Raw genomic sequence first — 25,148 nt, forward strand, 5'->3', positions numbered from 1 at the left:
AGAGGGCTATATGCCGTCCTGGTTATGTCGAGTTGCGTGTGCATGTTCTCTCAATAGCTCTTTGTAATTTGTGAATGAAGCAATAGATGGCGGTTGTGTTTTCCAGGCCAGCCTGCAGAAAGCGCATTACTTTGCCTTCCTCGCTTCTTTTGTGTTCTTTTAAACTTCTCTGTGTAATATTTGTTTTTGTTCTTTCTCTCCACCTTTCTCTTGCCCCCTCGATCCATCTCATCCTCTGATTAACGGAGTGGCAGGCCGGACGGGAAGAGAAGCGGAGCATGAACTGACTTCAGATCAGCTTTACTGAGCACACGGATGCTTGGACTGGCTGTAGATAAATAACGTTAAACTTGATCAGTGTAAAAACTCCGCATCACATGAGGAAAAAGACGTTTGTCGTTTAGACGCGACTGAACTCTCTTTAATATCTTTGCAGCGTTTGCTCACAGCGTTCTTTAGCGAATTCATCTAGGGATGCAGATTGTACCCTTGTGCTGACTTGGCTGACGGTGACATCAAAATCAGTGGAGCGTCGCAGAGAGATTGATGTAACATTAAAGATTGATGTAAGATAGTTAAACCCGATAATGGAGACAACATGTCGGCAGGGAGCAAAGCATGCTGATGACAGACCAGTGGACGTATTGTGATGAGCCGAGGATGCGTGAAGACATGATCAGGGTGAAGCTTTGAGATCCGGAGACCTCAGAATGTAAAGAATGGCCAATTAAGTAACACTTAAAATGTCTGTTACGTTAAATACGAAATGTTTCTTTGAAGCTACCTTCACCTCGGTCGGCTTACATCGAGAAAGAGAAATACAACGATAAAGATCATTACTCCGCCTCAAAATTAATATTTTAATTATCACTCACCCCCTTGTCGTTCCGAACCGTAAAAAACGTCGTTTATCTTCGAAAAGATATTTTGGAGGAAAAAACTGACTGCCAAGTAAATAACACTGTCAAGGTCCATAAAGTTAATAAAGTTGCGGTGTTGGATCATCTATCTTATATTACTTGCTCTATCTTATATTTTTTATATTTTATTAAGTTTTGTTTTTATAGCAATATTTGGCAACACTTCGTTCGCACTTAAACTCACAGTAACCCAGACAGCCTTGGACATGTTATTGCTGGAAGGATAGCGCATGCTATACGGGAAACACAAAAAATATATCAGAAACATCAATGGCATCAAAAACAGTATAACACTCATACGCAGATCTGTGCAAGTATGTTGCAGAATGAAATGAAAACCCTAGCCACTAAGAAATCTTTGCTATATGTCATTCAGTATAGCACAAATCATGCTAAAGCCACTAGACAATGTTATCATCTACATAGCAATGATTATTAATGAAAACTACAACAGTAATATGTATTGTTGTATGATTAATAAACAGCTGATAAAATGAACAAAGCTTTTATGGGTTTGAAACGACGTGAGGGCAAGTGATTAATGACGAAAATTAAATTTTGGGGTGGAGTAACCTTTTAAAGTTTTAAAAATGCTTCTTAGACGCCATAATGAATTAAACTCATATGAAATCAAGGCTGTGATTAATAGATATAAAGTTTTTACAATGGCATGCGCTATATAGAAGTCCCACATCACTTCATTTTTGTGGTGTTTGTCAAATGAAATATGTTTTGTTAACCATCATATAAATCACTGGACACACTGTACTTTTATCCCTCACAGACTTGTTTTCATCCCTGTCCAACATTAAATATGACGCTACTCTGACTAAGATCTATAGCAAGTCCTCACCACACAAGTCTACTGATATTGACACAAAAGAACAATCTTTGGATTCAGTTTCACAACGATCTTTGTCTAGCTGATGAATGATAAAACGTTGACAGGCAATCAAAATCCATCTTGTTTTATAGAGTTTGAGCATTTGAAGCATGTGTCATATAAAACTCGGATCTGATATGCAGTCTTTTTCTTCATCCCTGTTGAAAAAAACCCAACATGGTTATGTTTTGAAGCTGGGATGTTGGTTTGAGCTGATTTAAGATGGTCCTTTGCTGGTTTAAGATGGTTGTTTCCAGGTTTATGTTGGTCCTTTCCCGGATTATGATAGTCCTTTGCTGCCTTAAAATGATCCTTTGCTGGATTATGCTGGTTTATGTTTGTCCTTTCCTGGTTTATGCTGGTCCTTTCCTGGTTTATGATGGTCCTTTCCCGGATTATGATGGTCGTTTTCTGGTTTAAAATGATCCTTTCCCGCTTTATGCTGGTCTTTTCCTGATTTATGATGGTCCTTTCCCAGATTATGATGGTCCTTTGCTGCTTTAAAATGATCCTTTGCTGGATTATGCTGGTCCTTTGCTGCTTTAAAATGATCCTTTGCTGGATTATGCTGGTTTATGTTTGTCCTTTCCTGGTTTATGCTGGTCCTTTCCTGGTTTATGATGGTCCTTTCCTGGATTATGATGGTCGTTTTCTGGTTTAAAATGATCTTTTCCTGATTTATGATGGTCCTTTCCCGGATTTGAATCGCAGGTTTATGTTGGTCCTTTCCCGGATTATGATGGTCCTTGCTGCCTTATGATGATCCTTTGCTGGATTTATGCTGGTTTATACGTTTGTCCTTTCCGGGTTTATGCTTTGGTGGTTTATGCTGGTTTATGTTGGTCCTTTCCTGGATTATGATGGTCCCTTGCTGGTTTATGATGGTCCTTTCCCGGATTATGATGGTCCTTTGCTGGTTTATGCTGGTTTATGTTTGTCCTTTCCTGGTTTAAGATGATCCTTTGCTGGTTTATGCTGGTCCTTTGCTAGTCATGTACTGGTCCTAATCTGGTCTGACCATCTTGACCAGCTAAGGACCAGCTCAAACCAGCATCCCAGCTTCAAAACATAACTAAACAGCATGTGCTAGTTTTTTTCAACAGGGAAAATGAGCACCACATTCACATGAACTGATATTTTAATGAAATTCAGACATTTTAAATGTCAAGTCACATTTGCATAGCGCTTTTCAGAGTACATTGTTTCTAAGCAGATAGACATCAGAGAAACAATGACGAAATCTTTAGAATTTTGCCTTTGAACTTTTTTGTATCGTAGCTTGCTGTTGAGGAGTAATTAGCCGGTGAAGTGGATTTACTTATTGTAGAGTTAACAAACATTGTATACTGTTCAAAGTGAATTTAAATTTGTACATTACCTTCATGTTGTGGAATTACAAAAAGAAGACAGAAGATGACACGCGCAGCCCTGAAGAGGGATGGAGCCAAGTCTAGAATTTATGCCCTGCTCGCATTGTGCAATGCTAATCTCTACGAAGCAGATCAGATATATATAAATAGTTTATTATTTATCGCTCTATGCCAATATAAATGTGGATTTAGTCAGACATACTTTCTAACAAGTTGAGCGATAGCATTGTTTATATTTTATTATAAAAGTCACACTGTTGAGGCTGTGTAGTAGCTTTAGCATACTGTATGTATGCAGATAAAGTTGGATATATCTAACTATATATAGGCTACAGAGCTGTGAGATAATACGCTTTTTGTACTTTTGAAACAGCGTTGCTTTTCCAATGTGAGGAAGGGTAGACAGGGTGAAACCAATCATTTTACTCATTAACCAGACTCAGAACTGCACAAACCCTTAAACTCACCCACACACACCACTCTTGCACAGACACGCATGTGAATTCTTTCACATGCTGTACGAATTAAGCTAAAACACACAGACAGTGACAAGCACCACCGGTCTCGGGAGGGTTTCCTGCAGTTTGACATCAAAGAAAGAAAGGCCTCTCTCCCTTTCTCTGTCCCAGAGAAACCAGACGCCCGCTTACATAACCCGATTCTCCTAACGAGCCGAGCGCGCTCAAACAATCAGTCCGTATACCCACGCACACACCCGACCGAAAAGTCGCAGCCAGCCAGGTTTCCACGCGGTAAACGCCTCCTTTATTCCCAGCGGTGGTGTCGTGGGTGTAAAAGAAATAATCATTCAAACACCTCGCATTGGACTGATTTGAGTAGGCATGGCTGTTATCTGTTGTTGTTGTTGAACCGTGTGGATGTGTTGGAACCAAAAAAAAAAAAAAAAAAAACTGAGGCTGATTTAGCGCGCGCGCTGGATGGCATTGCTGGCTCTCGGAGATAAAGGCGCACGCGCGCCAGCAAACATCACTACATTTCTGTGCCGTATCTGTATTTGTAAACAGGAAAAAATAAATGTGCAACGTGCACCTGTAAGTAAATACTGCTCAGTTGTTGGTGTTCTGAAATGTAACAAAACTGCACAAAAAATGCAAAAATGCAGAGTATATGTTCCGTGATAATTACAAGGTTCCATTTACCTATCTATCTATCTATCTATATGTTCCATCCATCCATAATGTTACATTGTTCCATTTATCAATACCCATCCATCTATTTTTCTATCTATGTTCTATCTATCTATCTATCTATCTATCTATCTATCTATCTATCTATCTATCTATCTATCTATCTATCTATCTATCTATCTATCTATCTATCCATCCATCCATACATCCAATGATTTATTGTTCCATTTATCCATCAATACCCATCCATTCATCTCTCATTTTTACATTCTGTTGTTCATATGTTCTATCTATCTATCTATCTATCTATCTATCTATCTATCTATCTATCTATCTATCTATCTATCTATCTATCTATCTATCTTTAAATCTTAAACACAAAATTGTTCCATACATCAAGGCCATCCATTCATCTCTCATTTTTACATTCTGTATGTTCAATTTCTATCTATTATCTATCTATGATCTATCTATCTATCTATATCTATCTATCTATCTATCCTTTAAATCTTAAACACAAAATACATAGGCCTGTGAGCACATGTATGTCCAATTTGTAATTATGACAAACCATATACATCACTTTTTCGATATCACTTGAATGCGAAGGTTTGATTTAGGCCCATTTCTAACACTGTGGACAGATTAGCTCAAACCTCACAGGGGTAAATTTACTTCAGTGTATCCATGATATGGTTTAATTGAGTAATAGTTAATGATATGCTGGAACCCTTTTTCCCCAAGCTGCAAGGAAATTCACAAGGTGAAAGCAGGGCTGTGTTAAGCTTGGATAATCTTCCTTGACTGTGTATGTGTGTGTGTGTGTCTGGCTGTGGCATAGAAGATATAGGCAGCCGAATCAGGTGATATCGTCCTCAGGGGTGGCACAGGACCCGCCCCGTCACACCGCTGTCAGACGTGCACTCTCTGCAACGGTTGTGCCCTTAAATGAATTGTGACCTAGCGGGTAACTTTTCTTTGGAGTAGCTCCCTGCGCTATACTTCTCCGCCCTCTCTCATTTCAGCTGCTTTCCGTCCGCGCTATAGAAATAGGACAAGCTCAATGAAAAAAAAAATGTCTCTTTAAGAGCTAGAAGCCAGGGAAAGGTCAGGTTAATCAAATCCAGTGGTGCAGGCTTCATTTGAACACTGGGAAGGATGCGTTTCCTCTTAAAAAAGCATTCGAAACCATTGGAAGTGCGCAAACATTGTAGCTTTTGAAAACGGATTTTAACTAGCCTTCACCGGCAAGTGGTTACGAACTCTTCAAGAACAGGCCTGACTCCAGCTCTAAGCAAGGTCACTGGACCCTGAGGGTCGGACAGACAGTCAGCCATGAAGTGGTCGCCAGGGTCGGATAAGCTTTTGATTAAGTTGCATCATGAATATTATATCCAATGTTGTTTAAAAGTATTTGTAGTCTCGGTTCTAATGCTGAGCTGGTCTCAGCTTCAGGCGGTATGCCCACAGACCACCTACAGTCCTTCACCATCCACCTTCAGCACCGTCTGATGCATATCACAAGCAAAATTGGATGTTTTTTTTTCTCCCCTCGACCTAGTAATCTGATTGGCTGACTTCTGCAAGAACAAGTCCCCAAGCACAAGTCCATCTTGAAACAAGGTCTACAAGGTATCAAAAAACTCAAACTAAATTTTCTGACTTATGTAATCAGCTGACTGTATTTTCAGTACTGTACTTAGTCTCTAGACATTTCATGTATGTGCGTTTGTTCAATCTGAGATTGCTATAGGCTATTATTTATTTTCCCCCACACAGTCTATTATTAACATCGCCCGTTAATTTGTTTTAGATAAACCCACCCTGTGACAGATCACTTTGTATGTCACTCAGATTCTTCATCCTGTCTAAATGAATGATTTATGGCTTAGAAAAAGCTGCAACTTATCGTGATGTCTAAATCACTGGGGGCAGGGATTTGACTCCCAGCATGCACTGCTGTTTGGTTAGAATATTGGAACAACAATATTTTTATTTCCCTAAGTTGAGCTAGACCTAGATATCGTTGTATTTTGATTTCCTTTCATTGCATTGCCTTGCCTGTAGCTATTTTTAGGTTTTTAAGCAAAAAACCCAACGTATCAATCAGTCTATGGGTCAAAAACGATGTTATTTTTTGACGAATTTTGTCATTTTCCCACATTCTTACAATGGTTTGAATTATTTATAAGATAATGAGAGATTTTTATTTGCTATGCATCGTATTCGTTTTATTACAGGTTGTTGAATTTGATCAAATTTGGTATTTGGTGATGGTTATGGAAGCCGACTTTAAAGTAGCTATCCTATCGCTCGGTGCCAGACAATCAGAGAGAAAACGCTGCAAGGCCTTTTAATTCAAACCCGTTATTTGTGGCAGGACGCCCTCACGTGTACCTGCGCGCTCTCAGTACAAGTTCAGACGCACGCGAAGGCTCCCAGAGCGTGTGAACGGGGCAGCTGTAAACAGCGGTGGCGCGCGCTCGCCGATATTTTGGTCCTCAATGAGGAGAGCGCGAGAGACCGGCGGTGCGGAGCGGGTCGAGGGCGACGTCTCTCCAGCTGTCGTTTAACTGGACTTGTCCGAGAACCGGACCGGAAACTCCGCTCGGGTGCAGCCGGCGGGAACGGAGTCGCCGACAGACTCGCTTAGAGGCGGGAAAACACGGAATTACCGCTCAGAAATTCTAAGTTGCTCGGATCCTGTCATTAAGCGACAGTCGCGAAGACCGTCGTAGTAAACAAAAAGAAGAGCTTTTAACGACACGCGCCGGTGTTAGATATTGCACTAATAGGTTTGACACCTCTAAGGCGGGAATTCGACCAAAACGGGAGCCCATCGTCCGATCTCACGCATCGAAATCCGTCGCCACCGAGTGAATTAATAAATAAATAAAGTCTGACTGACTGGACATACCGGCGAGCGTTTGACAGCTTTTTTGGAAGCGTCTCAGTTTACCTCAGCTCGAGCGTCACTGTAAATGAGCTGAACGGAAAGAGGAGGAAGAATTGGTTGAGGGAGGAAGAGGGGTAAACCCACGCCAGCGTGATCCCTCAGTCATCAATGGGAAATACCGGAGCGCACGCGACTGGGGCGAGATGCTCGGAGAAGCTCGAGGTGCGTCGCCGCGCTCTCACCGCGAGTGAGTTTTAAAAGAGCGCGCGAGGCGAGGCGACGAGAGGAGAGAGAAAGAGCACCGTGAAGTTGAACATATTCGTCAATCGCTAGAAGAAGAGCCGGTCGGAAAATTAACGTTTCACGTGGCACGTGCATGAGAAAACAAAACGCGTCACCGAGCTTCCCAAGGCTTGCCGAGAATGTGGGAACGTTTGACTGTTGACGAAGGAGAAGATGACAGACGCTTCGTGAGAAAGATACCGAGCTGTTTTTGTGAGAGGGGGTGAAGCTTTTTCCCGAGATGCCCGAGAATGTCTCCCTCATCAGGAATCGGACGGAAGTCGCGCAGGGTCGCGCTTGGGGTAGCGGAGCAGGCGCGCGGCCAGCATGGGTCGTCATGGTGCTGGCCGGTGTGCTGATATTCACGAGCGTGGTGGATGTGCTCGGTAACGTGCTGGTGATCATCTCAGTGCTCAGAAATAGAAAACTGAGAAACGCGGGTGAGTGAGTGAGTGAGCGAGCGAGTGTGCGCGCGCGTCCGGTCCACATTCATTAACGGAGAAGCGAGGGGATGTTCGCACATGACCCGTTCTTGCGTTCAAAACAGCTGAACGCGGTGCAACGGAATGGAGCAAACGCATTCCAAAGTTGCACTACATTCAGAAAAAAAAAAAAAAAAAACGCAAGAACGCGTCCTTTGTGAACGGCCCTTGAGAGTGGATGGCAATCATTCACCGGCTCGTGACAAGGAGTTATTAGGATAATGCTCGTATGACTCATTTGCAGTTTCAGAGGAGGGTCATTAATACTATCATCGGCTGTCGTGTGTTCCCGTGCCACACGGAGAAATTCAAGAATAAACCTAGTGTTCCATTCACACCGTTACCAACCATTCACGTGCACAATATGACCCGAGCATGAATGACAATACAAATCTCATACATAAAGACGGCCATTTGTGTAAAATCTTTTAGAGAGGATTTCCATAATCTGTTCTGCAAACATACAGCATTTGAGGCTCAGCGTTTGTTTATTGAAACCATTTCGATGTCTTTAAATATGATTATATTTAACATAATATGCCTTCGTAATCGTTTCCTAAACTGGTACAAATGCATCGTCTGTTATTTAATTATTTGTATCCTTAAGTTTTAAATGGCATTTATTTAAAAAAAATGCCTAGATCAGCTGATTCATTTTAAGTAAAACAAGCCACTGAACATCTTGTGCGTGAAAATGTGGACATCATTTTTCCACGTTTGTTTATCCATTCATTTGTCACCCGTTCCTCATAAATAAATTTGTTGTTTAGTTTGCTCAGTCATTCATTTTTAGGTTCATTTTTACAAAGCGAATGCTGAAACAATACGTTTCGTGGACGCGAGAGGGTTTGACGTTACATAACACACAGATATCAAAGACGGTCAGAGCCTGAGAATAACACTGTGCACTCAAGGCTGTCTGACACTGATACTTTAACGGACGTTTGAAGACCATGTGAATGAGAGCCAGAGAGCGGCGATATGCTTCTGAAGATGACAAATGACGTTTGGATAGTTCATTTAAAAATTCAGAGATAAACCGAAGTCCTTTGGCGTGAATCAATAATTTATACACACGTGTGTGTGTGTGTGTACCTGAGAACGAGTGCCGAGGTGTGAATTGCATGTCTGAAACAGCAATAGCTTAGATTTACCACCAGCATCTATCGCTTGTGTGTTGGTGTGAGTGAGTGTGAGACAAAATGCAAAGCAATTCCAGTTAATTCCACTCAGAAAAAAGCATTTTATTGGAGTCCCTCATTCATTAATATGAAGTACCATATGGTTTCAAATTATGGATCTTCATTTGCATTTTTTTCATTATTATCTGGCACCGCTTTCCAGCTTCAAATAGCTGTGATGTCTTTTTGTGAAGTGTTAAGACACAACACACAGACACGCCAAACTTCTGAAAGCATGTTCTTACTCTAAAATAAAAAACGTGGCGTCAAATGAAAGAAAAGTCGCAAACTGAGACGTGAGAGAAAAGGAATGGATAAGCAAAGAACCACGTAAGGCTCTAAAATAGAAGGACAATGATAAAAAAACAGGGTGGTGAAATGATCAGGGACGTTTTAAAATGTTATGTTCTCTTCGTGATTTGCATGAGCTGACCTCAGAACGCCGGAGTTCTTTTCCACTGTGATGTCTCAAGGACCGATGGGGTTTTAAAATGCAATTTTTAAGATTCCAGCTTTTGGTTGCTTACCCGAGCACAGAAAGCCTGTCAATGGGAGCAGAGAAAAAGACGATGAGGAAGAGAGAGAGTAGGTAAACACAGATTTGAACTGCAATATCTCCAAACAGGCAGTCCGTCAGACAATTTGACAGTGCTGTGTTATTAGGTCAGAGTTTGATATGTCGGCTGTGTTCTGTAATAGTCATCAGTAATATGGAGTGTGTGAGAGTGAGAACAGACGAAGCGAGAGCGAGCGGCAGAGCAAGAGAGCTTTTCTATGCATGTCATTGTGTCTTTGGAGATTTTTGACATTTTCTTATCTTGAAATGTGCAGGTGGCATCATCCCATCACTGTCTTAACAAAGCTACGGTAACCACGGCGATGTACCCGTTTACCAGCACAGCCCTGCACTCCAGCTTTCAAATAAAACATGTTGTCTACAAAGGGATGAAGAGAGAGACCGAAATGACAAAAATGTTGCTGTCGTTCCCCTCTAATCGCCCCCTTTCGCTCTTATTCTTCATCTCTATTGCTTTCAATCCAGTCCTTCGCTCTTAAAGTTGGGTCTGTTGCTCTGGTGTTTATTCATACAGTTGGATTTGGTTCGTGACCTCGCGTTATGAGCTTTTGCTTGTGTTTGGTAGAGTGTATTTGTGTACCACAAGGTGACATTCGGTGTCTCATTAGCATAGAGTGATGAGCTTGCTGGTGCTCTATATAGATACTCAAAGGGCACGCGATAAATGCGTGTCTGTCACCCTTGACTGCATCCTTCACTTTGACCTGCGATGATTAAGGAAACACAAGTATTGGAGTGCCTTTTTGGGCTTTTTGTTCTTTTTACATGCTCGGCTTTGTGCTGTGTCCAGCTGAACCGCAGCGGCGAGTAGTATTGATTTATACATCAGATGTGTTTAGTTTTTCCTAAAGGTTCCATTTGCAGAGCAGCGCCAGACTGTAGGAAGTCCTATTGGGCCTGGCGAAGGGGTATGCAAATGAGATGACTAAAGCACGCCCATACTTCTGTCCGGCTGCGTTCCATCACGCCCTTGCAGCTGTGTAACTCCCTAGAGTAAAAGAAAGTGATGTGTTTAAGACATTTTTAGTCGTAAAAATTGAGGGTCATATCCCTGTGGAGCAATAAAGGCCTTTTCAGATGATTGATGACTATGTTTTTTCCGATGCATTGAACTTTGAGGAGTGAAGCATTACAGGGACGGTTACAAATGGAAACCTTTTTTCTTCAGAGAAACACAAAAGAATGTATTTTGGGGAAAAAAGTGCGGGGTTTTTTGTCGATAGGATAAACATATACAGCACTTGTCAAAAAATCATTTTGGCAAGTGTTTTTTTTTGCAGCAGCAGCAGCAATTGTTAGGACTTTTCTTTTGCTTAAGAGTCGTGAAACACCAAACAGTAACAAAGAAATAGCTGCGACAAAAGTTGACAGTGTTCAGGGTTTCCACAGGGTCGAAAATAGTCTTTGGTGGTGGCTGACGAGTCATCTGTACACACAGTACAAAGTACCCTACCCATCGATACTGACAATAAATCCAAATTAGAAACAGTGTCTTATCCTATTGACATGCGGTAAGGCACCGGCAGTCCTCTGTTTAGTTTGACGCGTCTTATAGTGACAGTAATTTCTTAATTTTTGTCAGGAGGGATTCAAAAGCAAAAACCATGCATTTTATATGAAATATGAGCTTCTTATGCATTCACTGAGAACTCCTGTTCTCTTCGCATCAAGGGCTCTTCGAGTTCTTTACTAAACAGCATCTCTCAGGGGTTGTTGTCCAAAAGTCTGCTCAGTCGGAGAAAGCATTTACTTAAAAGAGTGGAATAGGCCCTCTGTTGTTCATAAAAATGGGGCACAATAGCAAGTTAAATACTCTTGTGTGAGATCTATTTCATTCACCCTGGAAGCCGGAGGGCGCTGTTGCGCAGAAAGCCTGACAGTAAGATTCACAGAAGTCATATGCTGTGTCCCAATTTATGCTATGCTCTTAAAGTATAAGTAGGAAAAAAAAACACATTTTTAGCAAAATAATATGCAAGCTTTGGGACATACTACTTTGTCATAATTATGTCTTTAACGGACGTTCTGTTGTGAGCATCCTGTCACCGTTTAATCTGCCCTGTCATTCATCTTGTCACAGTTCACACATCATCTTAGAGATCCTAGAGGCAGGTAGAGGCACGCTGATCTGCCAGCCTGGGTCTGTAATTCAAAGAACTCAAAGTATTTGCACAATGATGCATTTAAAAGTTCATGACCAAGCATTTTTTTTAAATAAAACATCACACTGTTGCTGCAGATAAAATATAAAATATAATGCAGAAAACATAACTATATATTTGTCATCAGGTTAAATGATCACTAAAAACCTTTTCTCTACTGGTCCATCAGCCTCGCATATCCACAATGTTTGTACTTTTTGTAATTCTAATCAAATCCTCATCCGACACCAATATAAGCTATGATTTCAAATACTCTTTAGGATGAATAGTACGTGATTTGGGATGCAGTGATAAACTCTGCTCCAGGAAATCTCTAATATGGACAAAGACATCCAGTTATCTGTAGCAAAGTCTCGCATAGCCAGACCTTCAAACTGACAGCAGGAGCTCAGGGAACCTTGGCTACTTTGAATGGCCAAGGACTACCCGAGAGGCCATATGACTGACAGGTAAAGCAACCAATCATGTTTAGTTTTGTGCCGCATCATGTTTAGCGGTGTGGAAATGTCCCCACGATAACAGACTGGTGTGTAAGAAGTGACCTTGCTTTTTGAGCTCACTTCCTTTAACATTGACAACTATGGACTCTGTAGAATTGAAAAAAAAACCAGTTAAAACAAATCTTTTGGCAAAGCTTTTACTTAACAGTATGGTTTGGCTGGCATTGAATTGCGTGGTGTTGTATAGCTTGTATTTAATTACTTTTTTAATCTAAAGCACTTTGTGACTCCTCCTTGAAAGGTGCTATATAAATAAGTTCTACTTACCTGCTGTAAAGCTCTTGTATGTGCCGCAAAATGGACATATTTTGCATATATTTGTAAATCTAATTTTTGGTTTATCTGTATAAGCACTCATTGTAAACACGACGACATTGTTTATCCATGAGGGGGTTTGGCACCATGGCATTATAGTCTCCCGTAAATTCTGTAGAATTTAACCAATCAGATAACGACTTTGAAATTCCAGAAGTGTTTCCAATTTTGTGTGCCATATGCATCAGACCTTCAGCTGAGGGCTGAAGCTGAATAAAATAATGATAAGAATGTTTTGAATGATGAAACATGAAGGCAATAAACACGATTGCATCAATATCAATGGTTAATCTGTGCTCAAGCCATCTTGCATATTTTCATAGGAATACACTATATATATATATAAAGCAGTTCTAATCAATATTGCCTGTGTCACAGTATTGAATTCTATAAAATAATAGATTATCTATCTCGTTCTATGATAATTAGTCATATTAGACCACAGACGGAGGCGTTGGTGCTATGTTAAGCTAACTAGCCCTTCTTCACTTGTTGCCAGAATGCGATTTATGTTTTATAAATCATTTGAAAAGCAAATCCATGTAAGATCATTGTAATATTTATTTTTTGAGAAGGGCATTTCATACAAAGGCGAAGAAGCTGAAGTGAGAAGTTAGATCAAAGTAATGAGGTAATAAAACAGTGTGACTAGAAAGGCGTTCTCTCCTGCAGTCATCAACATGCACTCCATCCTGCCATCCCACAAGTACAGCAGTCTTCTACATCACCCAGCAATCACATTAAATGATCAAATAAAGCTCTGGCAGGACAAAGATTCATTTTGGCAGCTGACAAAATATTTTCAATGCAGGATAACCCCTGGGTGTTGCAACTGGGCTAAAACACAGTGCTAAAAGGCTACAATCAATGGCCAACTGCCACACAGGAGATATCTATGTCATAAGGTGGTAATAGTCTAAATTCATCATTCACAAAGTGAAACTGAAACTAGAAGTGTGGACATGCAAATCTTTACCAAAGCCACTCTAATATTAGTCATGTTAACGGGGTCATATGAAAGAACATTATTTTGTGTATTTCTGTAACACGCTGTGTTTATGGTGCTTAAAGCACATTATTTTCCACATACTGTACATTTTCGTTTCACCTCTAAGCCCCACCTCCTGAAATGGGTCGATTTGTACAAAGCTCGTCGTACTAAAAAAGCGAGGTGTGCTGATTGGCCAGCTATCCAGTGCACTGTGATTGGCCAAATACCACAAGCAGTGTGGCGGAAATGTTACGCCCCTTACCATAACACGATGCCACGTCCCGGCGTTATGACACCAAAACAAAAATAAAACATTACAAATGTAGCATTTGTTGCATCCAGTGGGGACTTAATTACTGATTGTAATAACTTAGTACAGTCTTTTTACACGTCGCATTGTATTGTCGTGCCTTGTAAACGTAACACCATGTCTGTATTTGTAAGGACAAACAACAAGCACTACCACTGTTCAAAACTTTGAATAGTAAGTAGCAGTAGTACTTTTAATAAGAAAGTCTTTCTTTTAATAACTAGAGTCTCTGTGCACAGCCAGCATAGGCTACTCCCCAAATTTTAGGTGTCTGTCCTCTGTAAATGCACTGAACACACTCTAATATTTGGGTTGATCTGTTCTGGATCAGTGTTGTGAAAACAACTGATTTCTAGTTATGTCCTCCGTTAGAAGCACAAACAAAGTAATTTCACTTTCACAGTGACAGCGCGTCCAGCAACTGCGGCAGCGAGGTTAATAGTTCTGCCTTTTTTATTTGTGTGAACATTTGGGGCGGTTTTTAAAAGTAAACCCACTCTGTGATGTAGAAAAGTGGGGGCGTGTTTAAACGAGCAATTTTAGGGGGGCGAGGACGAGTCATAACTTTTATAAAGAATGCCTCTTTGGTTTATAGACTTTAATCTTTGCAAGAAAGGAAAATTTTAATCGCCTTTAATCGCTGTCTTCATTCAAGCGTAATTACGAAAATATACATGTATTGGAACGTGCAGATGACGTTATGTAACAGCAAAACAGCTGTTTTTGTGTGTCCTCTTGACTTTGTTATTTGCTCGCTTTCATTACTTTCTCTTTTCTTCTCACGCACTGGTTCGCTAAGCTGAATAGCCAATCAGAGTAATTCGTCTCACCGACTGTCTGATGCCAATTCAACATGCTCAATTGGCCAAAAAAGCTGCCAACAGGGTCCGACTAGTGCCGACGGCGCAGAACACCCTAAAACTGAGCTGACAGATGCTCGACGACGGCCCGGCTGACAGTCGAATTGGCGTGTCATGGCCTCTTGTCACTTTTTGCTGTGCACACTTGCACACTACCTAGCAATATTGCTGAAATCTGCTGTGAGAGGCGGCTCTTTGTCGTTTCGGTGAAAAAGCGAGAGGTCGGAGTCTAAGAGCTGTAAAAGTGATTGGTGCGTCTGAGAAACGTAGAGGTCGAAGTGTAAAAGTTTGGAATTGAACGCGGGCTGCAGAGGTCAGTCAAAAACAGCATCAGTGTCAACAGAGACCGGCCACGTCAGCGACGCGCAGTGAAACGCGATCCGTAGCTGACAAAGAAAAATGTAGCATTTTCTACGTGAATGTGTGTGTGTGCGCGTGTGTGTGCGTGTGGCCATTTTATACAAAGCCGTTTGATCATCCAACAAAGCTGCTTCTTTATACACACCCACTAAAATTTCCTCAGATACAGGGTTATTGGTGCCAAGTGAGATTACAAAGTCCCCGAGGACATTGCCTTCAGAGCTGCTACGACGGGAAGCACTTTAGACCCACGTTCATTTATCTTACACACACACACACACACAGGTAGGCAAAAGAGAGATGCTACCATGGTAGAACCCTTCATGTGTGTTTTTACCCTATGAAATAGTGATTGTGTTAGTGAAGTCCTCGTTAGTTTGGGGTCATTAGAGATTTAATTAACATTCATGTTGACTAAGCACTACCCTCCGTTGCCGTCATTAATGGCTGTGTGTGTGAGAGAGCATTCTCTGTTATGCTGTTTTTAATTAAAGCCTTTGTGTGTGCTTATGTGTATAAGAAAGACACCCGCAGGAAACTTTGAATGCTCAGAGGTGGCTAGATAGACCTAATGGAGTTCTCACGTGCGTCTCATTTAAACATCCCCTTTCTCTTAACATCTCCTGCACGATGTGAAAAGAAATAAGCTCTTACTTGTCAAATCTGACCAGAGCTTGAGACATTGTTGAGCTCTTTTCTGAAACGAGATGAGATGCTCATTTTCTCAGGAGAAAAAATTCATTTTGCCTAGTAGAAACAGTTGAAGCATTAATGAGACCCGTTGGTGTAGTTTGACATTTGGGTTATTGGTGAGCCAAATCACGGTACTGGGTTTCTAGATTTCGTATTGCACATTTATGCAACCTGTTTCAAAATAGGCTTGTGCATCATTTGTGCTTTCATTCAGTTGATTGTACCTAGACCTTTTGGACCATATAATGCAATCGTAATGTTAAATGGTTGAAAACAGTACATTCTTTACTCCATTTAAGCCATTTTCCATGTTTGCTGTTTGACATTTCGCGTTTTGCAGCATGTAAAAGTTTCTGTGACTTGAATAGTTGAAGAAATACCCCACCCAAAAATGAAAAGGCTCTCATCGATTACTTTCCCCTCATTCTGTCCCTGTTGTATATGACTTTCTCTTTCTTCTGTGAAACACAAACAGAGACTTTTAGAAAAATAACACTGGCCTGCATTATACTTGCTGAATGAAATCCAATACTTGTTTCTTACCAATTTTGAAGTGCTGAATCCAAAAATAGAGCCTGTTTTGCTCGAGCAAGTCACACTTGCTCACAAAATATGATTTCGACAAGGTAAAGAATTCTTATATTATTCCTTATTCAGCAAAAAAAGCCTGTCTTCATATTAGCTAAGTTACAATACTCAGCCTATTTTTCACATGTATGCATTAATCTGATAATCACTTTTTCCAGTCCTTTTCATACATTTTAAATACTACTTTTTGTCATAAAATCTTTTGACATTTAACTGCTTTTGTTATTTGATAAGTGCATTAAATCTAATACATATATCTTTCTGTGATGGAAAAAGATGTTTTTTTTATTAATAGTTTTGAATTCTTTAGATAATATCAGGTAAATCAACAGATTTTTGTTCAAGGTATGAGGTGTAAGAGTTTGTGTATCAACGTGAAACATGACAGTCTTCTGTTTCTTCTACATTATGGATGGATGGTTGTATTCGTTTTGCATGTTTTTCGACGTGCCAGCTTTGAGGGACCAATCCAACTGCATTATATGCATGAGAGATGGGTTATTGTAAAATATTGTAGAGCTTGTAATTTTAATGCGACATTGATATCATAGGAGCTTCTGCTGTGTTCTGGGTTCTTTCATTTTGTTCCACTCTTGCAATAAAAAAAAAACAGTGTGGATCTGGTCACCCAGTTTAATTTAAACAAAATCCCATGAATTCTTCCACTTTGGAACACACATGGAATCTCTCATTTCTTTTACAAATTCACTTGCATTTCTCTCTATGTTTCATGAGGCGCTTTAAAATTTCACTCCTTATCTTCACTTCTGATCCCTATTAGCATCCTTTACTGGGAATGTTTCTGAAGTAGGGAAACTCAATGGACCAGACACCAGATATGGTTTTGTTTGTCAAATCATGGAAATGTTATGCTTCATTTATGCATTCGGCGTACGCTTTCATCCAAAGTGACAGTTCGTTGAGAATGTACAGTTCCCTGAAACATTCTGAATACAATAGTTTTGGCTAGCAACGTCTGATGTGCTGGGTAAGTGTTACAATCTTTTAAAGGCAGGGGCCGATGTGTTTTCTGAGTGAGAAAGCAGCAGTTCATGAATTCATCTGTTTAGCAAACAAAACTAAATGTTGTTCCAAATGTCAAAGCCCAGAATCCCGCAGGAAGCATCTGTGTATCTGGCACACTATTCATCTCCTGAACACTTATTCCTCACACCCTCTTCCTCACATCAGCATGCGGCAGGATCACAGAGGTAATGAGCGCAAGGGTGTGTGTGTGTGTGTGTGTGTGTGTGTGTGTGTGTGTGGTGCTCTACTAAAGCAGATTTTTATTTTATTTTTTTGCTTAGGCATCTCTGTGGCGCTAAACTCTGCTTTCAGGTTCGAGTACATACATTCCGGCCCGGTTTTCGGGAAACAAGACTTTAGACCAAATTTCTCTTTCAGAAAGCCTTTCGACGTTCCAATTAAAACATTTAAAAGTCCAGCTGCTTTCTTCCTCTTGCCTCTTAATCTTCTCGTGAGAAAGGACGAAAGCGAGGGAGAAGGCGAATTGAGTTGTAATAAGTGAGAGGAAAAGAGATGGATTAGAAATCAGATACGCTGAGAGATATTGACACAGAGTGAGAGAAAGATAGCAGACATTGACGGATCCAAATGAGAAAGACAAAATGGAGAAGAAGAGGGAGAGTGAGATAAGAGGAAATGGGCGACTGGAAGTTGACAGCGATTTGCGGTGACCCCCAAATCATTCCTTTTCTGGAGACGTAAGCGACGGTGATCATGCAGTGCATTGTGGGCCTGTCCTGTGACGCAAAAAGTTTGGATTTATGCAGACCAATATAAACGAAATGCCAGAAAGTGCTGTTCTAAGCATGTTTTATTCATGCATTGATAGTCATTCATCTTGTTCATTATATAATGCATTGCTGCAATATCTATACTGGTTTATTAATGGCTACTAGCGACCTGCTGACCTGTAGCAATAAAATCAGTGTGAATGGAGCATCAGTCATGTGGGTGAGATATGTTATAGAGTATTAACTTAAAATGATCACTTTCTATACAGACTATTATTCCCAGATGCATTCGATCGATATTCGCTGAATGCATGTATCCATTACAAAACCTATTTGAGTTCTGGAGCGCATTGGTTTTGAAGAACAAGCGTGTGTACAGTACTGTCCTGAACTCAATATGAACTCCATCTGCGGTATAGACGCTAATACAACCTGATCTCAAGAGAAAACCTCAACTCCCCAAAAAAAAACCCAGCACAGGACACATGCATGTGAGAGACAGACTAGTAAACCGAACAAACAAGCACTGTAGAGGAGAGCTCAGTGTCACAGACACCGCACTTAATCTAATGGATCTGAACTTTGTGTGAACCTCGGAGTCAAAATACTACAGCACCTGAGCCTGTGCTACACATTACACTCAAACACTCCCAGACACGCGATATGTCGACCACAGTTCAAGTTTCCGTTGCGGTGTTTCTGTTTTCTACAAACATCTGTAAACTTGTATAACAATGCATTCATTTCATTTTCTAGCGTCATGATTTCATAGGGGAAAAATGCATAAATCTGAAGAACCTCTTGCATTTTGGGTGGAGTGTGTTTTTCACAGTTGTACTTAACTAGAAAGAGAAATTTTAATTTGTTGCTTAAAAAACAGCACCCTGACCTGATGTAATGCAATAAAGTGTCAGGCCTGTTCCACACAGTCTTAAACCTCAGTACTGGTTTATATTTATATTATTAATTCATTTCTGACTGGTTGTGTTGCATTGCATTTTGAAAACATGAAACAGGAAAATACGTATTAAAATATTCATTATTATGTTTTGTTGCAAAATATTTGAGATAATTTACAAAATGTTATTAAGTACTAACAAACTAAAAATAATATAATAGTAATTACTTAATAATTACGAAATTACAGTATTTTTGATTAAATAAATCCTGGTAAGCATATCATTACAAAAATCTTTGTATATAATGTAATGGTCAGTCATTGAAGTTGATGCTATGAAAAAAAAAGGTTTCCAATGTTTTGAGTTTTAATAATTCTGTGATCAGTAATAACACAATTCCAATGGTATCCCTTTATTTTGGATGTCCCTTTTGAACATTTTGTCTACAGTAAGTGACTTTGCACCTACACATCAACAAATGTTTATTAGAATACCAGTAGACTGTGTTATTTTGATGGCATCGTATCAGACACAGCTCTGAGTGAACGAAAACATCCCACAAAGTTTTCAATCTAAAAGTGCACCATGTACAAAAGTTATCTCAAAAGAAAAAGTCAACTCTTAATCATAGAAACGAGTCGTTTTTAAAACAAGTCCCGAACCGTTTCATGTTGACGGATTGGGATCGCCACTAGGTGCGGCTTTTGTAGCGTTAAAACAGCCGTTTCCCTGGTAACGCTGGTCACAAAGCTGCTTTTATCACAAAATGGAAATAAAATCAACCAATTGCAGATTAGCGCCGTTTAGGAAAAATGAATCGTTGAGCTAAAACACAACTAAAAAGGTAAAAATAAGTGCATTTTATAATACAGTGAAGTGTTTTCTAAACTTGCATGCACTTTAACCTGTTTTGGGACTCCCAAAAACCAAAATGTGAACTTTTCATAGCCCATAATAGGGGCACTTTAAAGGGACCATGAAAATAAAGTAAAAGCATTCGCTTTGATGCCCTAACTGAGGACTTGTATTTGAATTCTGTCTGTCTTGTATGTGTGTGTGTGCTTTAGGTAATGCGTTTGTAGTGAGCCTGGCTTTCGCCGATCTCCTGGTGGTTTGCTATCCCTACCCTCTGGTCTTGCACGCCATGCTGCACGCGGGCTGGTTGCCAGATGAGATGGAGTGTAAGGTCAGCGGCTTCCTGATGGGAGCCAGCGTCATCGGCTCCATCTTCAACATCACCGCCATCGCCATCAACCGCTACTGTTTCATCTGCCAGGCCAACACCTACGAGAAAATCTACGGCCGCGCCGGAACCCTGGCGCTACTCACGTTAGTCTGGGTGCTCACCGCCATCGCCATTCTTCCCAACCTGGCGCTGGGGTCGTTGACGTACGACCCTCGCGTTTACTCGTGCACCTTTAGTCAGACGACAAGTGCGGGCTACACCATTGCTGTGGTGACCGTGCACTTCCTGCTTCCTATCGCGGTAGTTACGTTCTGCTATCTGAGGATTTGGGTGCTGGTGCTTCGCGTGAGGAGGCGGGTCACGACCGACGTCAGGCCACGCCTCCGTCCCAGCGAGCTGCGCCATTTCTTGACCATGTTTGTCGTCTTTGTGCTGTTCGCCGTCTGCTGGGCGCCTTTGAATCTGATTGGTCTGGCTGTAGCGGTGGACCCGCCCCGAGTAGCGCCCCTGGTCCCTGATTGGCTGTTTGTGGTGAGTTATTTCATGGCATATTTTAACTCCTGCCTGAACGCCGTAGTGTACGGACTGCTCAATCAGAACTTCCGCAGAGAATATCGAAGAATACTTCTGTCGCTTTGTAAGCCACGCCTTTTCCTGCAGGAGACATCAAGGGGTGGGACTGAGCGCAGCAACAAACAGTCACCTGGCAACAACAACAACGATGATCAGCCCAAAGCGAACACAATATAACTTACCCACAATCCATTCAATTGTTCACAGATATCAAAATTTAAATCGCATCCACTTAATGTTTTGAAAACGTCTCACTTTAGATCCCACCCTCTGCAAAAAAAAAAAAAAAAAAAAAAACTAAAACTAAAAAACAATACCTCATTTGTTGGAAACCATACAATTATAATAATCCTCAGTTTTAGGGAAATTAATTACATCTCACAAAAGCATTACAATCACATTCAATGAATGCATGCTAATGATTGAGAACAGTGCAATAAGTCATTACCAGACAAAAGGTGCAAACTCGAGGAAAACAAAGACTGCAGAACATTTTCATCTTCTCCAAACACTCGCCCCTAGAAAAGAACTTATTTTTTTCACTGTTAGTTGGAGACCGTTTTCTCCAACACCCATAAATTCACTCCTAACAGATCTCTCTGTTTCACAAGTGCTTCCCTAATGATATGACAATATTAAAGAAACGCTCCCCAAATGCTCACACATTTGTGACCTCTCAGCACCTTGCCATACGTTTTCCCAGCGCTCCAATAGCGTTAGCACTTTTGGCACTGTAAGTACACTAGAGCCTCCCCTTGTGCTATGCAACCAATTAATTTTAAACTCGACAGAGAAAGTGTAAAACTCGGGCTCCCTTAGGTTTGCAGCAGAGGTTATCCAAACGTTCCCCCAAAACACTGCAGCAACGTTCTTGTAAAACTCCCCTATTGCTATGCAAACTCAACTTGAGCATCTCCCACAGCTGCATTCGTGCAAACACTGGAAATCTTCCGGTAACCTCCCCACAACATTCCTCTACTAGGTCTCCGGATGGCGTCCTGTGGGAATACGCCAAAATGCTGCAAGAACATGTTCTTATATTCTCCATAGGTTTAAAAACAAAACATCACACGCTCCCTACGTCTGTGCGCCAGAACACATCTTCACATGCTGCACGTTATGGCATACTTGCATTAAAACTTTTACTGAGCAAAGTTTAGCATTGAATCCATTAAAAGGTTTCAAATAATCAAGGGAATTTAAAGTGCCCCTATTACGGATTTTTAAAAAATGACCTTTCATGCAGTGTGTAACACAGCTCTAAGTGAATGAAAACTTCCTGTCAAGTTTATATCTAAAAGCGCCCCTCATATAAAAGTTAGTGTGTCTTAAAAGAAAGATTAGACTCTGAATAATTGAAACCAGTTTATTTTTAAAATAAATCCCAATCCATTTCATGCTGACATCAGCATGAAACATTAGCATATTGCACGCCTACTTGTTTGTCTTTTCCCATTGGTCTAAATGCTAATTTTTGTACTGGTAAAAATGCAGATTAGCGTTACTTAAAAGAGGGGTTTGCAACAAATGTATTGCTGAACAAATATTTAATAGTAGTTGAGCAAATAAGGTAAAAATAAATGCATGTTATAAGACAATGAAAGTGTTTTTTTGACCTTGCATACATTTCACCTGTAGTTAGGGACTCCCAAATCCAAAATATGAACCTTTCATTACTCATAATAGGGGCACTTTAATAACATTAAAAAATTATAATAATAATAACGATCGTAGGGCTTCATATTCATGTGACACATACAATTTGTCAGCATCTTTAATTTCTTAACAGGCTGATTTACAATAGTAATAAAACAAAGTAAGAGATTTTTAAAATAATTCATATACCTACTTTAATAAACCAGCGCGTCACTCTTTGTGAATAGACATTTTATACATACACACTTGAAGGTGCCAGTCAATCAAACCATAATAATAAAGAAGGACCTAATTCTTAATGAAATACATTTGATAGCTTTGATCAGTTTCCATGTCAGTCATATCAGTTACTAAAATTGCTGCAAAAAGCTGCAAAGCATCTGATCATTTTAAAGTTTCACTTCGCACATAATATGCTTTATCTTGCTTAGCCAGAAGGCTAACAGTAGCTACTCTGTCCATGATTTAAGCAATGGGCTTTTATGAATATTTTTTCAATCTAGACATCTTTTGAGCATGCATGCCCCGTTTTTAAATCATTGTGTTGCATTCATTCAGCCGCCAACATTTATCTAGCCATCTGTTGAAAATACCTGTTCCAACTGGTAAGTGGCGATGTACGTTGGCAGGTTATAAAAAAAAAAAAACGTCATTGAGTGAAGAGTTGGATGAGGTAATAATGAAACTGTTTAGCAAAATTTAAAACTCTTGCCTAACAACTTATTGTTTTTTTTGTAATTTATTTAAAAAAAAATGAATCTCTACAACCTTCACACATCTTTTAAGGAGCCTACCCTTGCGTTATACTGGAAAGGATGTCACGAAAATATTTTTTGACCTTCGAATATTCCACTACAAGATGTACAGTATTCATTGTCAAACAATAGACTTTAAACTGTGTGTAGATCGTTTGTGTGTACAGTATGTGAAATGTTTAAGCCTCAAAAATTGAATAACTAGAATCTGCCAAAAAAAAAAAGAAAAACTGACGGGTGAATTCACAGTTACTCAAAAAAATCAGTTTAACTGCATGTCTAACAGTCACGATCAGGAATTGCATCGAGAAAATTGAATTCGGCGCTAACGCTGTTGCTGTTTGTGCATCGTGGCCTGATTTATGTAATTCCTTCAGTGTCCCGGGTGCTAAAACAACGCAGACAGTTTTGCAAATAAACAAGTCAAAGGCAGGGGATGACAATTCACATTAATCAGTGGATCTTCCAGTTCAGGAAATTTAAGCCTCAAACTTTTAAGTACTTCAAACTATGAACACCGGTATCAGTAACATTTGGTTTCTTCTGAGTAATAATGCTTAATAAAAGGAATCAATGCAGTTACTGAAATGTTAAGTGTACTGCAACCCTTTGAGTATTGTGCTGTTAAACTATGGTGCACTTTGGCAGTCTGTAACATTGTTTTTATTTCGCCTGCTTAAAAATAGATTCTCAATCAATTCTGAATCCCAGTCAATTTGGAAAAACACCATGGTCCGAGAGTGCTCAGGGTGCTAAAAAAAAAATACTCTTACCAAGAGTTCAAGTTTACCTGACTGCATTTCAAGTTCTTAGTAACGGTGATCTATTTTAGCCGCGAGTTCATATCAGACCACGCGAGGTGAGGGTTTTGACATCTATACCTGTTACGAACACAATAGGCTGCAGTCGCCCTTGAGGGGCGATTCAAAAGCACAATGAAGATGTCACGAGAACGAGAGCGGCGTATTTGTTCTGTTTACAGTTCCAGTGTTATCTTAGTAATGGAGTTTGCCGCAGAATGACTCCATGTGTCTATGCATTCGAAACATCTCACGCCATCAGTCACCGATATCTTAGTATTCCAAACGTTCGCATATCGTACTGTTTATATGGGTATTCCTTCTTTTGATTCCGAGTATTTTATATCAGTTTCTCTCATGGGTAACCTGTTCTTAGTATTTACGATGGGAGTAGACTAATCTTAGTAACTTCAATGAGTATCTCGCACTTAGTACTGCGGCGAGATCCCGTGCTCATTTCTTAGTACCTTTGATGACTATGATGAATAATCTCTGTATTTATGACAAATGCTCGTTTAGTAATCTCTTTGTCTTGGCAAACCTGATGAGTGCTGGCATCTTTGTATCTGCAGTTAGTATTGTTGTCTTGGAATTTTTTGACGAGTACTTAAAAACCGAAGAAAGCTTTTATCCAGCACCTGTAAAGCGATATTCGCATCGGCGGAAATAATTATGCTGTGCTTTGATCAGAACGATGAAATCTATTTATTATCGTACGTATTTGTTATTTTTATGAATTGTTTTTAAAATGGTTTTTGGTTGTTATTGCTACCTTCTGTACTTTGATACCATTTCCCGGTCCTGTGAGCGTCCATTTTGATCTACGGTATTCACTGTAACTGTACTGTACTTGGCTGATTTCATTTTTTTTTTTTTTTTTATATATATATATGGTACAACGACTTGTTGCGGAAACAACAAGTGCTAAACTGTCTTAACTGAGTTTACTTAAATGGTTTATGCAAAACGATTATCTCGTTTATTTACAACTTTAAATGTGAATC

At 40.1% G+C, this 25,148-nt stretch overlaps 1 protein-coding gene across 1 annotated transcript; it reads left to right on the forward strand.

The window, feature by feature from the left end:
* The first annotated feature begins 6,754 nt into the window (after nucleotides 1-6,754).
* On the forward strand, nucleotides 6,755-22,417 carry mtnr1ba (melatonin receptor type 1Ba). Its single transcript, XM_043258140.1, has 2 exons — nucleotides 6,755-7,939; nucleotides 20,242-22,417. Exons 1-2 carry the CDS (start codon nucleotides 7,741-7,743, stop codon nucleotides 21,108-21,110), a joined length of 1,068 nt encoding a protein of 355 aa, XP_043114075.1. The 5' UTR covers nucleotides 6,755-7,740; the 3' UTR covers nucleotides 21,111-22,417.
* The last annotated feature ends 2,731 nt before the right edge of the window (nucleotides 22,418-25,148 follow it).

The sequence above is a fragment of the Puntigrus tetrazona genome, chromosome 15 (assembly GCF_018831695.1).
Source record: "Puntigrus tetrazona isolate hp1 chromosome 15, ASM1883169v1, whole genome shotgun sequence".
Classification (NCBI taxonomy): domain Eukaryota; kingdom Metazoa; phylum Chordata; class Actinopteri; order Cypriniformes; family Cyprinidae; genus Puntigrus; species Puntigrus tetrazona.